This window comes from Hemicordylus capensis, chromosome 6 (genome assembly GCF_027244095.1).
Source record: "Hemicordylus capensis ecotype Gifberg chromosome 6, rHemCap1.1.pri, whole genome shotgun sequence".
Classification (NCBI taxonomy): Eukaryota; Metazoa; Chordata; class Lepidosauria; order Squamata; family Cordylidae; genus Hemicordylus; species Hemicordylus capensis.
This window is the reverse complement of record NC_069662.1, coordinates 48,103,661-48,119,863: the sequence shown is the minus strand read 5'-3', so window position 1 is coordinate 48,119,863 and position 16,203 is coordinate 48,103,661. Positions and strand designations below refer to the sequence as shown.

The 16,203-nt window shown below is 44.6% G+C and overlaps 1 protein-coding gene across 5 annotated transcripts in view; it reads right to left on the bottom strand.

Moving 5' to 3' along the window:
• IKZF3 (IKAROS family zinc finger 3) overlaps nucleotides 1–16,203 on the bottom strand; it is an 86,743-nt gene that overhangs the window by 50,756 nt on the left and 19,784 nt on the right. For 4 of the 5 annotated variants that reach the window (XM_053262955.1, XM_053262954.1, XM_053262956.1 and 1 more), the window contains one exon: nucleotides 15,383–15,496. In XM_053262955.1, the coding sequence (XP_053118930.1) occupies nucleotides 15,383–15,496 (114 nt within the window). Of the gene's footprint in view, nucleotides 1–3,020; nucleotides 3,103–15,382; nucleotides 15,497–16,203 lie in introns of those variants that run through there. The other variant, XM_053262958.1, reaches the window with a different exon arrangement.

Here is a 16,203-nt window from a genome sequence, read left to right as displayed (position 1 = left end):
TGCACAAGCGCAACACTTGGACAAAATTGAAATTAAATTGTAATGTATCTATTGTAAGATGCTTTGAGTATTAAAAAAAAGTGGGTAAAAGTGCTCCAATTTCAAAATTCTAAAGTATGTCACACCTATATTTGTGAAGCTCTGTACAATGATTTTCTCTGAAGGCTTTTGTGCAGTTTGCTAGCTTAAGAAGCATTCAAGGCCTTGACAGCAAAAGACTCCAGGCTGCTAAACAGCACACCACACCTGTTTGGGTGGGGTCAAAGCAGCAGCAGTTTGGCAGTTGGAAGTAATCAGTGAAGGAGAAAACAGTCTGAATGTTTGCAGCTGGCAAGCAAAAAGGATCCTTAAGGGGGAAAACAGACTCAAAAGGTGTGCTGTTCCTTTTAGGAAACTGCTGCTGCTTTATAGACCACTAGTAACAGTCTGTCTGGATGCTTGACTGCTTGAATACTGTAAATACAAGGGATGCTACAAAGCACACCAAAAGTCTCCAGTACAATCTCTCATCTCAAGAAAACTGCCTGTGTAAAAGGTTGCCCCTGGAACCTTTTTGCCACTTGAGGAGCAAGTAGAACATAAGAACAGCCCTGCTGGATCAGGCCCAAGGCCCATCTAGTCCAGCATCCTGTTTCAAACAGTGGCCCACCAGATGCCGCTGGAAGCCCACAGGCAGGAGTTGAGGGCATGCCCTCTCTCCTGCTGTTATTCTCCAGCAACTGGTGCTCAGAGGCATCCTGAGAACCAGAACAGAACAACAATATTCTCCTATTTTGGGAGTTTGCTAGAAACCTTTACAGAGGTGTCATTTGTTCTGCAAGTCCTTCTAAAGTTCCGCCACAGGTGTGTGGGGGGACCCCACCAACTTCTGATAGGAACTGAAAGGATGCATCTGAGTCCTCCTGACTGATGCCTCCATCATACTTTAGCTATCGAAATGTTTCCCCCAAACAAAAGCTTGAGCAGTTTTCAGTTTGCATGGAGGTGCTTTTCAAAAATAAACTCAACAGAAAACATGCTGACTGACATGTACTAGAGACAGAAAGCAGAAGCTGTGAGAAAAGAGGTCCATCTGATCATCAGCAACAGCATGGTATCCCATACTTTCTTAATTGACTGGCAGGGAGAGGAAGGGGGAATAACCGTGCCTTGCTCAGTGTTCATTTCTCAAAAATAAAGAGAAGGCAGGGCTCAAGTCTGCCTGGAAGAGTATCCTCTGCTCTGGAAGTCTAGAACTAGTGATTCCCAACCTGGGTTCCTCCAGATATTGCTGAACTACAACTCCCAGCATCCCCAGCCACAATAGATTTTAGCTGGGGATGATGGGAGTTGTACTTCAACAACATCTGGATGAACTCAGGTTGGAAACCACTGCTCTAGAGCCTGGCAACATGTTACATTCACCACGTGACAAAGAAAGCCGGAGGAGTCACACAAAATGAAGGGGGAACTGTTGGCTGTCTTTCTCCTTAGCAACTAATTGTCCCTGGTCCTCCCCCTCCCAACTCCTAGGGAAGATTAGCTTCTGAGAAGAGAAGTAAAAGGAGATAACAGCTGTTCACCCCTCCCCTCCTTTTACATCTGACTAGAAATTCTTTTTATCTCAGGAGGAGTGCACAACAGTCTCTTTTAAACCTGAAAATAACATAGTGTCTGTTACTGAGTACACTGATGAACATGTCTGCACTGCAGATGCTGGGAAAGCACACAAGCTTCAACAGGGTTGTGTGTGGGATTTTATTATTCTCTCCATGTTTGCACCCATACGCAAACACACCGATGTGGCTCTTTGGATTGTACTCTTAAGTTTGCAAGCAATATAGCTTAATAACTGCAGAAAGCTCAACTTAGATGAAATTCAGCAAAGAATAAAAAAGCCGGTTGTATAGAGTCATCTAGATAACAAAGGAATTTAATCATCATAATGTGACGAGTTAACAACATATCTGATTTGCTAGACCAATTCAGAGATAAAGAGACCTCATCCTTGCAGATGTTCAACCAGCCAGGCCGCCCCCCACCCCCCACAATATATATGATATATATAGTAACTTAATTTGTCTGTTGTCTTGCCTTAACTACCCAATTTAAAAAAATTGTGAGCATAGCTAAATAGCTTAACAATGTTTCGACAGCAGCTAATTAGATTTAGAAGCTTAGAGCAGTAAAGGCCCAAACGAAAACAATCTATAGAGAGAGAGCAAATTAGGAATACACTGCAGGCAGGCAGATGTTCAGCCCTAACACAATCTATAGAATGTTTGCTAGCTTAGATTTTTAGGGTGTATGCATATGTGACACTAAAAGTACATCATATTTGAGCCTCTTTTGCATTATTCACTAAGGATGACTCAAAGGGGTAGCAGGTGCCCCCCCTCCAAAAAAAATTTCCCACTCCCCCATGCAGCAGACTGGAAGTATCAGACAATGCAGTCATCAAGGCTATTCTCATGAGCAGCCTAACCCAGGCTAGGGCAGCCCAGTCTGGGCTGGGTTGCTTGTGTGCAGCACCAGGATCGGATCCTAACCCTACTTTAGCCCCTGCCTTTAGCCAGGATTAATTGTGTGAGCGCACCCTTAATCCCAGCACTGGAGTCATGTGTACACTCAGGCAGTATGCAGCCTGAGCATACACAGAGTCAGGCAGCAAGAGCACCCAGCTGAGGGAGGATCCCTCAACGCACTGCGCTACTGTCACGATGCACTGAGGGATGCCAGAGGACTTCATCCTCCGGCTCCCTGCTCTGCTGATCGCCATGGTGCCACTCATGTACCACTCGAATGGCATCACTTGAGTCTGCCACTCGAGTGGCAGAACCTGGATGGGGCTGGAGATCGTGTGCAGGGAGGCAGGCCTGCCTCTCCGCCAGCCGGCCTGCCTCCCCGCCAGCCCTTTGTCCTGCCAGCAAAAATGGTTGTATGAGTGACTTTATAGTATATTACATTCTTATAGCTTCTAGAATTAATTATTTTTAAAGGCCTCTGTTGTTTAAAGACGCCTCATTCACTCATTCCTTTACCTCAGAACAAGCAGAGGAAGCCAGGGTAGCCAGGTAGGTAGGACTCCTCCAGTCCCCAGAAGCCAGGCCCCTTAGCTTCCTTCCTGGCTAGGAACTGGGTTAGCTGAGACCATGCATGCAGGGTTATCAGTCAGTCAGTCTTTATTGTTACAGTCACTGACCAGAACCAGAAATCAGCAAATAAAAATTTAAAATTAGTTAAGATACAATGTATCAATAACAATAAAATAGATATTATAAATTAGATTAAAACAATACAATTCCCTTATTAATCATCCGCCGACGAGTATTAATGGCAGCAGCACAGTATCTAGCAACTCTAGATGTAACAGCAGACTCCGCGTCGGAGAGCAACAAAGAGCAATAATATTAGGCTTGAGCCCGAAACATTTCGGCGGCCATTGAAAAGGCCGCCGAAACGTTTCGGGTGGTGGGGGCGATTCGGCGTTTCGGCGCCGGCGGGGGTAGGGCTTTAAGGGCGGGGGAGAGTGTACTCACCCCCCCCGCCGCATTTCCCCCGCCGGCGCTCTCGGAATTAGAAGCCCCTCGGGACGGCAGCGTTCCTCCCTGCCGTCCCGTTGCCCCCGTCGGCCGGAAGTGGCCGGAAGTCCCGTTTGCGCGTGCGCCCGTCGTGCGCGCGCGCGCGGCCGTACGCGCGCGCATGACGGGCGCACGCGCAAACGGGACTTCCGGCCACTTCCGGCCGACGGGGGCAACGGGACGGCAGGGAGGAACGCTGCCGTCCCGAGGGGCTTCTAATTCCGAGAGCGCCGGCGGGGGAAATGCGGCGGGGGGGGTGAGTACACTCTCCCCCGCCCTTAAAGCCCTACCCCCGCCGTGCCGAACAACCTTTCGTGCACATCCCTAAATAATATTGATCCTGTCGACCTGGAAATTTACATAATAGAGGTGTGATAAAAAGTTCAAAAATATCCTTATAAAACAAGCAAAATAGTAAAACATGTTCAGTGGTTTCAACCTGGTCCAGCCCACAAGGGCAAAGCCTCTCTGAAAATGGAACTCCTTTATAGCGACCTTCAAGTACTGCTGAAGGTAAACTGTGACAGCGAGCTAAAGTAAGAGCTTTTCTGTACCTCGGGATTTCTAGCCTAATGAAATAACTCATTGCAGAAACTATATATCTACGCTCCTCTGCAATATAAAAGTTAGACACCTTACTGAGATCATTTTGCCACTCAGAATCTAAAACTCGCTGTCTAATCAGCGACTTTGCATGGTCATAACCCACAGTGGACAAGATTGTAGCAGAGAGGCCGAGTGTAGCTATTTTAGCCTCAATATTCTGAGACCATCTAGATCGATGGTCATCTTGTAAAATCAAAGGGGCTAGGCCAACTGGCTGGTAAATTAATCTAAGCCAGTAGCATAATATGGTAATCCAAACATTTGCTTCAACCTTAATCAGGCCTGCCTCCAGACAGATGACAGTATTGGAAACAGATCTTGGAACACAAAGTGCAGTTCTCAAAAATTTTGACTGCACACGTTCTAGGGCATGCAGGGTTATCTCCCCTGTAGGTTTCAGTTGTCTTGTACTGACCTTTCTCTGCATCCCTCGCTTTTCTGTCACATTGTCCTGGGCAGGAAAAGAAAACTAGCCTGGAAAGCAGACTGTAAGGTTTGACCTAATCCAAAAACACAGTGAGGCTGTTCTCACATAGCCTAACCCAAACCAGGGATGCTCAGCCTGGGTTAGGCTGCGTGAGAGAACCGCCAGGATCGGGCCTGATACCAGTGGGGCAGCGCCGCCTAGTCCCGCCATTTACCCCGGCTGTTAGCTGAGGTTAAGAGAGTGAGTGCTCCCTTACCCCCAGTTCCTTGTTTGTGTGCGCGCATGGGCTGCTTCCAGCCCAGTCGCATACAGATAGGCATCTAGAGTGCCTGTCTCTTGGGGGAATCCCCCAATGCAGCACGCCTGTTGCGCTCTCTGTTGTGGGAATCAGGGAGACTGGGACAATGAGTCAGATCAATCCGCCCAGATCAGCCTCAGATCAATCTGCCCTGCTTCACAGTGCATGGAGCAGGGCTGACTGTGTGAGAACACGGAGCGTGCTCCCACCAACAAAACAACAATCATCAGCGGGGGAAGGCAAGTTTTGGGAAACCTTACCCCCACTCGCCCATGGAGTGTCATGTGAATGACCTCAGTATTTTCTAAGAGGAATCTGGCCCATTCTGAATGTTTGAAATATCAATCAAGCTTCATAAGATAAATAAACTAACATCATTAATTACCTTACCTGCATAAGTGCTTAATGTATAGCAAACTCCTACTCCCCTAGTAATGTTCTTTGCCACCCTTTTGCTCCCTCAAACCAGTTGTTCTAGAGTCACCCCTGCCATATTGGGTGATCCATACTGTCCCCTGCCATGGCACTGCTGTATCCTACAAGAACACTGCATCCTGGTGCAGAATGGGTATGAAAAATAGCATCCATAAGAAGGAAACATCATATTGGAGCTCCAGGAGGCTTTACACACAGGGCTTCTACCCCAAATCTACTTCAGAGGAGAGTGTGTGCATTCACAAACTTACCCTGAAGTCCCTTTGAAATCCTTGGGCCCACTCCACACACAAGTCAGGGTTTGTGATGCGAATTCTAGCTTATCTCGCCATATTTCCGGATTCTAAAATGCTGGTTTTAAGCTACTTTTTCTGAAAACACCAGAGCAAATAGGGAGAGGCACTGATGTAAAATCATTAACATGATAAGAGGGATGTTCTCTTTAGAAATGCAGGTATTGCTCTTAAGGAAGCTCTCACTCCACGCCCCCATTGGCTAGAAGGAAAACACAGAGCTTGCCCTGTGAACTTGTTTAAAACAAATTCTGAGAGCAGAGGGGAGGGGCTGCTTACCTCAATGCTGCGAGTGTAGTTTGAAGTGGCTTAGCTCAACAACATTTACCCCGAAGCATGAAGCCGTATGTGAATAACTCCCCGCAGAGATCTATAGTAAGGGCTTATTTATTTCCCCCACTTAAAAAATAATCCCATGAAAACAAATGGCAATGAAGGAGGGTCCCAAAAGCAGATCCTGCATATGTTTCGAGTGATGACCACCACTATGAAAACATTACACTGCCCCATGGTGACACTGCATCCCGTGGCAGAATTTATATTAAAGATAGTGCCCAACAGAGCGCTACATATTGAAGTTCCTATAGGGAGTTTCCGTTACAACTACTTTAGCTCCACCCCACCAAATGTTGTTATGAAAACAAATTGGGACCCTGCAATGGGTCCCAAAACAAATTGAAAGGGGCCAAAATGAAAATAACTGAAGCTTCAAAAAGGGGGGGGGAATCACATGCACACCCTTATTGGAAGCAAAAATAAAATTTAAAAATAACATGCCCCTGCTCTTGATAAGCTTGATGCAGAATTCATCCATACACAGATGCATATCACTTGATTGTTCTAAACTTGAATACTAAATACTTGGAGTTGGTTCACTCATGAATTTTACACAAAGAAGGTAAGTAGTTGAGCAGTTTCTAACAGACCTGCTCAACTACTTGCGTTTTTTGTGTAGTCTAGAACCTGTCTAGAACCAGTGATTTCAGTTTTCTAAAACTGAAAGTTATAATCTCATAATACCTTTACTATGGCTAATCATAATGACCCCCTATCTATCTTCCTTATAGATAGGAAGTTTTTCAGTTTGAGAACTCTGTATCAAGCTTCATTTTAGTACTTCATGACTGCAACATCAAAACATCATGACTGGCTACTATCTGTGCTCCATCGCAGATATGAAAGTTCTCATATCACCTCTTCTTTAAATGGCATCAGATAATGTATGCAGCTGCAGTAGTAAGTTGATATACATATATGAATCAGGTCTTGATGACTTGAAGCTGAATGCGTGGACTGGTTCCACTGAAAAGCAGTATGTTTCAGTGACATTGGACAATATTCAATCCTGTGTGGTGTGAGGTCTGAAGCGACTCATTACACATGCTAACCATTGTTTGATTTTGTCAAAATCAAGGGATGAGTATGCATGTGTGAACCATCTCTATGACATTACACTGGAGGCAAGAAAATGGGATTCCTCTGGAATTTGCTGTCTGAAGTGACTGCTTTATGGTAAAGTCTGGGTGGATTTAAATTACAAGTAGCTTCATAGGAAGCTGGTCAGGGGTACAGCTCACCATGTGCAACTGCTGACCTTCACCACTGGGATTACCAACCAGCCCAGTTTTTCATTAGTTGTCGGAATGCTTGATGTCAAAGCTAGAACCTAAAGGGCATGCCCCGCAGCCCTGTCCCCCCACCACACACATTTGCTTGCTTGTGTGTACAAAATATGTGTGTGCAGTATATATGTACACATATGCTACATGTGTATATGTATGCTGTTGCAGTGATCATGCAACAAAGAGCATTTCAGTTTGTTAGGGTTTCTCTGCTCCATTCTTAGGTTACTACAAATGCTTGAATTCTTGCATAATATGCCATCAAATCACCAGCATTATAATGGCACAGTTTTCATAGGAAGCACACAGAGGCAGCCATCACCATTTCTAATCACATAATCCAAGGCATATGTTTGTCGCTAGTGCTTCAATGAAAGCACAGGCCAGGCAATGCTGACAATCAGGCAGGGGATCAAATGTCTGCAGCTTCTTGCCAGAAGCAGTATTTTGGGGTCACACAGAAGAGCACCCCTCTCTATCTTTTAACTCGCAGGCTGAGTAGCTTCAGTGAACTTTTCACCTCGTGCTGCTCAACCATCTTGGCATGGATGGGTTGTTGGTGAAGGCAGAGTTTGGCTGCATGCCTCCAGGTTAAAGAGTCAACAAACCGCAAAAAGACATGGCTGGTCCCTCCTTTATGGAGGTAAGCCTTAGTAGACCCATCAAAAGGAAATTGTCATAGGTGAGATACTCCCCAAAATATACCACTTGGAATGCTCAGCAGGATGAGCAAGTGCACCCATCTCCCTTCTTGTTAGGTTTAATGAAGTGGCAGGTAAAGATAAGGGAGGAGTCACTTGTAGTAAACAACACTATTTGCACTTTTGCAAATGGAATGTCTTTGTCCGAGAAGGCAGGCAAACATAGAGTTATTCTCACCATAAGCTTGAACGTTTATATAGCCTACACACTCGCCTTTGTCCAAAAGGACGTATTTGCACTGACTCAGTCCATCTAGCAATGACTACTATTGTTTTGCAAGAGTCACCCTGCCCTACAGGGAGGGATGACCCACCTGACTGAATCACAAACTGCCTCAGGGTATGTTTTCAAGTATAACTCCTCTACACAAGCCACATGGTTCAGAGCTGTAGAGGACCCAAATCCTGTTTGGATCCTACCATCCTACGGACTCTCACACTGCGAGCTGCGGCTGCTACCCCTTGCCTCTCATCCCCACTGCAGCCCGCTCTACCCCTGAGGAGGCACCTGGCCCAACCGTCATGAAGAGAATGCACCTGGGAAAGATAGATAATACTAACATCTCCAGCCCATTTCTCTCTCTCTCTCTCTCTCTCTCTCTCTCTCTCCAAGTTTCCTTGCCTCTTTCTTTGCTTCCCTTCCTGCTCTCCAGGCACTTTTCTGTATTAGAAACTTCTAAGTAGACTCTCTTTTTAGAAACACTAGCCAAATTATTGACCTTTTTAACCAAACTCTTTTGCCTTCTGTAAGTCTCCATTTCCCCCCTAAATAAAGCTTTGGAACTAAGAGGGAGAGCTGTTCTTGTGGTAGCAAGCATGACTTGTCCCCATAGCTAAGCAGGGTCTGCCCTGGTTGCATATGAATGGGAGACTTGATGTGTGAACACTGCAAGATATTCCCCTCAGGGGATGAAGCCGCTCTGGGAAGAGCAGAAGGTTTCAAGTTCCCTCCCTGGCTTCTCCAAGATAGGGCTGAGAGAGATTCCTGCCTGCAACCTTGGAGAAGCCACTGCCAGTCTGTGAAGACATTACTGAGCTAGATAGACCTATGGTCTGACTCAGTATATGGCAGTTTCCTAACTATAAGTACATCTCCTCATTCTTTCCAGTACACCAGACTTGCTTAAATTCATGCTGTGTCAGAACTGTACTCTAATTTGAGTTAGTTTCCCCACTTTAGCCCCAAACAGCCTAAAGCCTTTGGAGTCAGGCAGTATACAAATTAATTAAATTAATTTTTTTTAAGCATAGCTGGAGCACCTAACCAGTCGCTCCTGTACAGTTCTTGTAACAGCCTGCCTACCTAACAAGGTACCACCCTGACATTATCCAGAGAGCCAAATGTTTTGAAATCAGAAGTTGGCAGTCCTACCCATCATGTCACAAACTTACAGGAGGAGTGGATGGCAGTGGCATAGAGAGAGAAATCTCAATGGACGACATCATCTCATTAAGTGCATATATCAACACTACATACTTACAGTTGGTTTATACTCTCATGGCTTCCCAGAAAGAATCCTGAGAACTTTAGGCTGAAATTATTTCTTAGAGATCTCTAGCCCTTATTAATATAACTCTTGACCCAGGTCTCTCTACAGAGAAAGAAGCTCTTCTCACAATCTCTGGAAAGTTTAGCCTGCTTTCCAGGGATCGTGGGAACCACTGGGCTCACAGGCGAGCCTGGTGTTCCCAAGGCGGCTAGCCTGCTTAATTCCCCCTCTCCTTAAATGAGGTTAACAGAGCAAGCGCTCCATTAACTTCATTTGGTTGCTCATGTGTCGCCACAGCACACGACGACACATGGGTAGATCCCCAACCCGGAGGCTGCGGGCTCGGGTTTTTTCCCCAGGATGTCCCGCATGCTTGCTGCCCAGGGTTGCCCAGGGCCCGCTTTCCCCACAGACCCAGAAGAAGCTCTTCTCACCGATTGTGCTAAATAAAGAGAATCACAACTTTTAAAAGGTGCCTCTTCGCTCAGTTAGTTTGCTATTTTTAGCTTGCTCTAGCTTTACATTACACCAGGGATTCCCAAATAGGGGCTTGTGTGCCCTTGGGGGGTACTTGAGGGCTTTCCTTGGGAGACCTTGTAGTTCCCTATAGGCCAGCTGCTATCTGCTCCAGGCTTCTATTTTGCCTGTTGCTTAACTGCTGAGGTGAAACATCATTGCTCAAAGACTTTTTTGTTGTTGGGGGCACTTGCAATTGTCTGAGGTCTCAGCATGGGTATGCTACCCCTCAAGGGTTGGGGATCACTGGATTAGATTGTAAACATAAGCAGGCTCAGACTATTGAGAATAATATTAACCCCCAGAAAGGTAGAAAAGGACCATAGAACTGCTGGACACAATTTCCCATGAGTTGCTTTTTTCTGCTTTATTTATCTCTTTTTAGCATCTAATTGTCCCAATTTTCCCTTTCCATCCTAACCCCTAGGGGAAATTAGCCACTTAAGAAGAGATAAGATAAACAATGGAGAAAAGCAGCCAATGGCTTCATAACTCCCTCCAGCTTTTTCTGCCTTAGGGAGCCTGGGCCTTTAGAATTCTAAATGCTCATAGCCTTGGCTTACAAGTTGCTACTTTTTACATGAGAAATGTAGTGTGTTTAGCCAGGCTCTCAGGTCCAGATCACACATTGCCACAGCACCAAAGGAGCCACTTCCCCATGGCTTCTTCCTATATACTCCATACAAACACCAATTTGTCAGAACCATGTCATTCACCCCATACAGAACCATGTCATTCACTGGGGCAACATGGAAATAAATTACAGGCAACCAGTTCCAACGCTGCCATGGTAGGGTGAAATTTAGGCCACACTCTTGCTTGAGCTGCCTCAACTTTTCCCAAAGGGGTGTGCTTCCAGTTTACTGATATACTGATGAGGAGCGGTGAGGGTTACTTTAGGGCTTTTCTTCTTTTATTTAAATAATTCATTTCTAGGGTGATGCCTCAATGAACCCAAACACCCAGTGAGCACCTGGTGGAAATTTCACATACTAAGAACAGCAACAGAACTTTCCAAATTCCCTATCAAGCATGAATGCATATTGCTAATTAGTTCCCCTACCTGCAACACACACACACTTCAGGTAACATAATAATAAAAACAAACAAACCAGATCAGGGTAAAGTATTTGGGAAAAGAATTCAAGAGTCTTCATTGTGGAAGGTCTGGAGGTACCTGAATTCAGGTCTCAGAGAATGTGACTAAATACTGTTTTCTACTTTCAGGAAACTTTTTTTGCATTAACATGCCTGCTGATGTTCCCCTGCATGTTATAGAGTTCCCCAAAGTTCATGTGGAGTGCTCTCCTCTCCAGGTCCGTTGGGAATTATTGCATCAAGAGAAGTATGCAAATATCCCAGAATGCATCCAAAGACGGCAGCTGTCTCTTAGCAAAATTTGTCCACTGTTACTGAGTTTGTCCTTGAAGAACCCCTGATCAGCTTACAAGGAGCCCTGAAATGTAGTTTGAAAAGCACTGTACAACTGTTTTAAACTGTCACTGCTCTTGAACAAGGAACCCTAGGAACTATTGTTCTATACAAAGGGACTAAGGAACTCTACTACAGGAAGTGGTAGGCATACATGAGAGACCATAGCTCTATGAAGCACATGCTTTGCTTCATAAGGTTCCAAGTTCAGTCCCCAGCATCTCCAGTTGAAGGGATTTCAAGTCACAGGGCTGGGAAAGACCTCTGCATGAGACATCTGGAAAACCAATGCCAGTCAGGGTAGACAGCATTTGGCTAGATGGGCCAGTATAAGGCAGTTTCATAGGATGACATGTTTTGCATTGTATAAGGTCCCAGATTTAATCTACATAGTACATACACACAGAGAGGCAAAGGTAGAGTAAAAAAATTAAATTCATTGCAATGTTGCCTCTCCCACTTCTCCCCTTTATTATCTCCCCCAGGGGTGTAGCTAGGGGAGATGGGGCTCGTGTTTGCCCCTCTTCCCAGCAGCCCCTCAAAGTGAGGGAGATCATAAAGAAAATAGGGAAGGGTGGAGCTGGGGGCCCCTCTCAGAAGCTGGGGGCCCCGGGTTCTTTGAACCCATCCGCTCAGTTATAGCTACACCCCTGATCTCCCTTGACAACAAAAATTGAGATTGTAAACTCCTTGGAGACAGGGACATATCTGCTGTAGTACTGTAGAAACAAACAATAATTACTTACAACTTCTAATGGCACAGAATTTTGGTTTCCTTGGTTCAAAACTTAAATGAAACAAAGCAAAATGGAGAATACAGAGCCCTGGCTATGAGTTTAAGATCTGCAACCACAATCTAAGGAAGGCAGTGCTAGCACACACAGCTCAAGTTCCAAAGCCTTTTTGTGTTTTTTGAATCCTTCATGAAATCCTCTCTTAAGCGAACCTCTGCAGAAAAGCACTGCTGAGGTTGCTAGATAAGCCCCACTCCCCCACAACTTTGTCCCACTAGCAGGACGATGCAAGAGATGTACTATTCTGATTAAAAAAAACACGGCACTTCCTTTACAAGCACAGCCACACGGCTTCTAAGGCGATAGCAGCTGGAACCTCAACATAGCACCTGAGAGAGCTTCTGGCAGATTTTCCCACCTTGCTCCAGCCTTTTGTCCGCCCCTCTTTTACACTCTTAGAAAACAACAGCACATCAATTAGCTTAAATAAAACACCAAAGCATGGATGTTTCAATTGTACACCTTTTCCTGTCTTGCACACACAAAATCTAGGGTAGCAAACAAACTTGTAACACTGACAAGCCTCTAACTAAAGAGATTTTTTTAAAAGACCTGCTGCCAGAGTTTTGCTTACTCTGAGGCGATATATGAAATTTGGCTTTCCTCACTTCTCTTGTATCTCTTTCTAGTTTCTACCACAGTGCACAACTCCTAGGTCTGGTGTTGTTTTTCTGCACCCCACATCCTGATCTACTTGCTGCTATGAGTCTGGACTGGAGCTCTATGTGATCCCAAACCATCCTTTCTTTCAAAGCCGTGTGTGTGTGTGTGTGTGTGTGTGTGTGTGTGTGTGTGTGTGAAGCCCCCACATGAGTGGCCATAGGTGTTTGAAAGTCCCATCAAGCCAAGTCTTGGCATGATACCTTGGCATGATTCTCTGTGCTTGAGAAGTGAGTGGTGTGGTCTTGTAAGGGAAGGAACAGATCTACTACTTCTATGCAGTTCTTGCTTGGGGTTCACAAAAACCTAGAGCTGCACTAATATCTTCCCACTCAATTTCCCTTTTGCCTCATTTCCCCCTCTTCATTTCTAGGTTCCCATTTTCAACATTCCCTCTGAAAGAAATGTTTTTGTACAAACCATGCCATAACCTCACAGCAGCTCAGCCAACTAGAAAAAGCTCACACACACATGCAACAGTTTACACTGTTATCCTTTCATAGAAGATGCTCATTTACTCACTGAAGGGGCTTTCAAAATGTTTAACATATTCCTTCCCACAACAAACAGAAAACAGAAATTTGGTACACATAACCCACAATAATCTAGAAAAGTCTGAACACTGAAAACATTGTAACCTCTCTCCCTAAAACCATGCAGTCTTCCTTGAAACAGCAATCAGCAAGCCAAGCTACAGATGAGAAGAAAGGAAAGTACCAAAGGCAAGGACAAAAGAGGAAGAGACCAGAAGCTGCAGAGAAGATAATTGTTACCCAACACATCTTGAGTATTGTCACTCGTCTTCAGGGGCAATTCTTCATTCAGTTCTTTCAAGGAGAGACCAGACGGTCTTCCACACCATCTCAAAATTACAATACTTAAAATGAACTGGGCAACAAATGGCCTTCTCTGTACCTTGGGGGCTCTTCCCCATTTGTTCCTAAGGCAATGTCAAGGCAGACTTAGATGGGGTGGGGGGGCAGACTTGCAATGGTAGCCAGGAACACAAGTCTGAATATGGGACACACCACAACAGTTGTTCTATGATCCAGGTGAGTTCAGTTATGGCAAAGCCTTTGAAAAGATGGCAAAGCAGAAGCTGGAGTTTTGTATGTGTGCCCTCCTCATACGGTTCATGCAAATAGTCCACTTCTGTGCACTGCTAAATGCATGTTAGAACCTATTTATAAAGACATAGATTGGTCCCAATTCTTCTTGGAACCATCTTCGGTGAAACAAAACAGCACTTGTTGCTTTTTAGTTTGAGCCTTGTTTCTGAAAGACAGTGATGTCACTCAGATCTACTGCAGCAGGGGGCATAAAGAGGAAGTTCATGGCCTTCCCCATTATCTCCTTAACCACTTATCTCTTCTCTTGGTGCAGACAGTTACTGTCCTGTTAACTCCACTGATACAAGAAAGATAAAGTCATCTTTTCCAGACCAACTTCTATTGGCACAAGAAAAGAGTTTGTTGGCACTAAGAACGGCAAACAAACTGGGCTAAAAGAAGGTGATGAAAGATGGCAGCTCGTGTTCACCCTACGTTCTATGCTAAGATCGATGACCAGATGGAAAGATATACAAGGTTCCTGTACCTTTAAGTTATGTGTAGAAGAAGGCGTTTTAGTGGGTACGGCATGTCATATGCAGGACTTGAACCACTGCATCTACCAAAACACTGTTTTTTAATTCAACTAAAAATTTCCAATTCCGAAACCCTGGGCTAGTTTGCACTGAGATGGTAAACCTTCATCTAATAGTACCACTTCAAACTATAGGTGAGAACTCCAAGGACAAAATGTTTTTCCATACAGGAAAATGCCCCTCATATAGAAAACTAGCATGTCAGGGAGAACTCTAGTTTATAACTTTTCTTCTTGATACGCTACTTTTCTATGTGAAGAGAATTTTCCTGTATGGAGAAGCATTCAGTCATATGACCCCTCCTGAAGCTTGAAGCGGTACAGAGAAGTCAGAGGTTTAGTGAGAACCAGGTTTTTTGCTTTAGGGCTGACTGGAGACAGTTTAGTACCTGAGGCAAAAAATGCAATGGCTAAGCTAGTTTTCAACTTGTAGGGAGGATTGTTGTGACCATTTATACATGGAAGGACATTCAAACAGGAATCCGCTGTCTACAATCTGAAGCAATACAAGCCATTCTACCACTTCAGCATCCTCCCTTCTCCTCCCCACCAGACATGTGAAAACCAGGCCCTGGTCAATTAAAGGACTTTTCCCCTTGCCAAGTCAACTTTCCCAAGAGTTTTGAACTTCCCTGCCTTTCCTCCTTCTGCATCCTGTCAGCTAAGCAAGGTTGAAGGGTTAGGGAAACAGCAAAACAGCAGGTGCCCATATGGGGGGAGGGGGAGGGAAGGAAGGAGAGAGAGAGAGAGAGGAGAGAGAGATTACTTTTTCTAAAATTGTGACATGTATTTAATCATGTGGAAGGTCTTCCATCAATTAGTTGTTTCCATTAATCAAAGAAGTGGCAGCCTTAGACAGTGTTTGTTGTTTTATAAAATTATTAATGACACAGTTTCTACTTTACCTTCTCTCCCTCCTCCATTAGTCAGAGGATATTCCTTCGTGTCTTCACTGTTGTCAACGTTTTCCATTTCATGGGATGTGTTAGAATTGCCATCATTCGAAACATCTTGAACTTCTGGAAATATATATGTTTTTAAATGATGATGTTAAATCACGTAGGCAGCATTTTTTAATGTGTTTCACGACCTTTAACTCATTTACGTATTCCACCAGCAAAGGGTTCTGAGTTCAACACGGTTTCAATATTCTCATTTTACAGACAAGAGAAACTGAGGCTGAGAGACACTTGACCAAGGCCATCCGGGCAAGCTTCTATACAGCCAAGTTGAAATTTGAACCCTGGTCTTCCAGTTTCAAATCCAAAGCAGTAGCTTTAAAAATATAATTAAAATGCCTTGTCGGCAGCATCCAATTATTAAAGTCTTCCAGATTCTTAGGAATCAGCCCTGTGTTGTGAAAGAATACTGGAGAGATATAAACTTCGCATTTAGGCATTCTAGAACAAGCTGCTAGTACAGTCACTTGTGCTGAATATGTATCACCTCCAGGTGACCAAGCCAAAGAAACTTTCTTAGCTTGAAAAAAGTTGGAGTGATTTTTCCTTTCAATGTACCACAAGTGACTTATATAGATAGGTGAAGTCAGGCAGGAAAGTGGGACAGGGGGCAAGAATTGGTGGCCTAGTAATATTTGTGGGTATACTTGCAAAGTTGGAGTATACATCTAAGATTTTTCCAGTCCTGGTCATACCTAAGCACCCCAGCACCCACTCTTCTTCTCAAGCAACAATCCCTTCACCTGCAAAAATCAGGTAACACATTT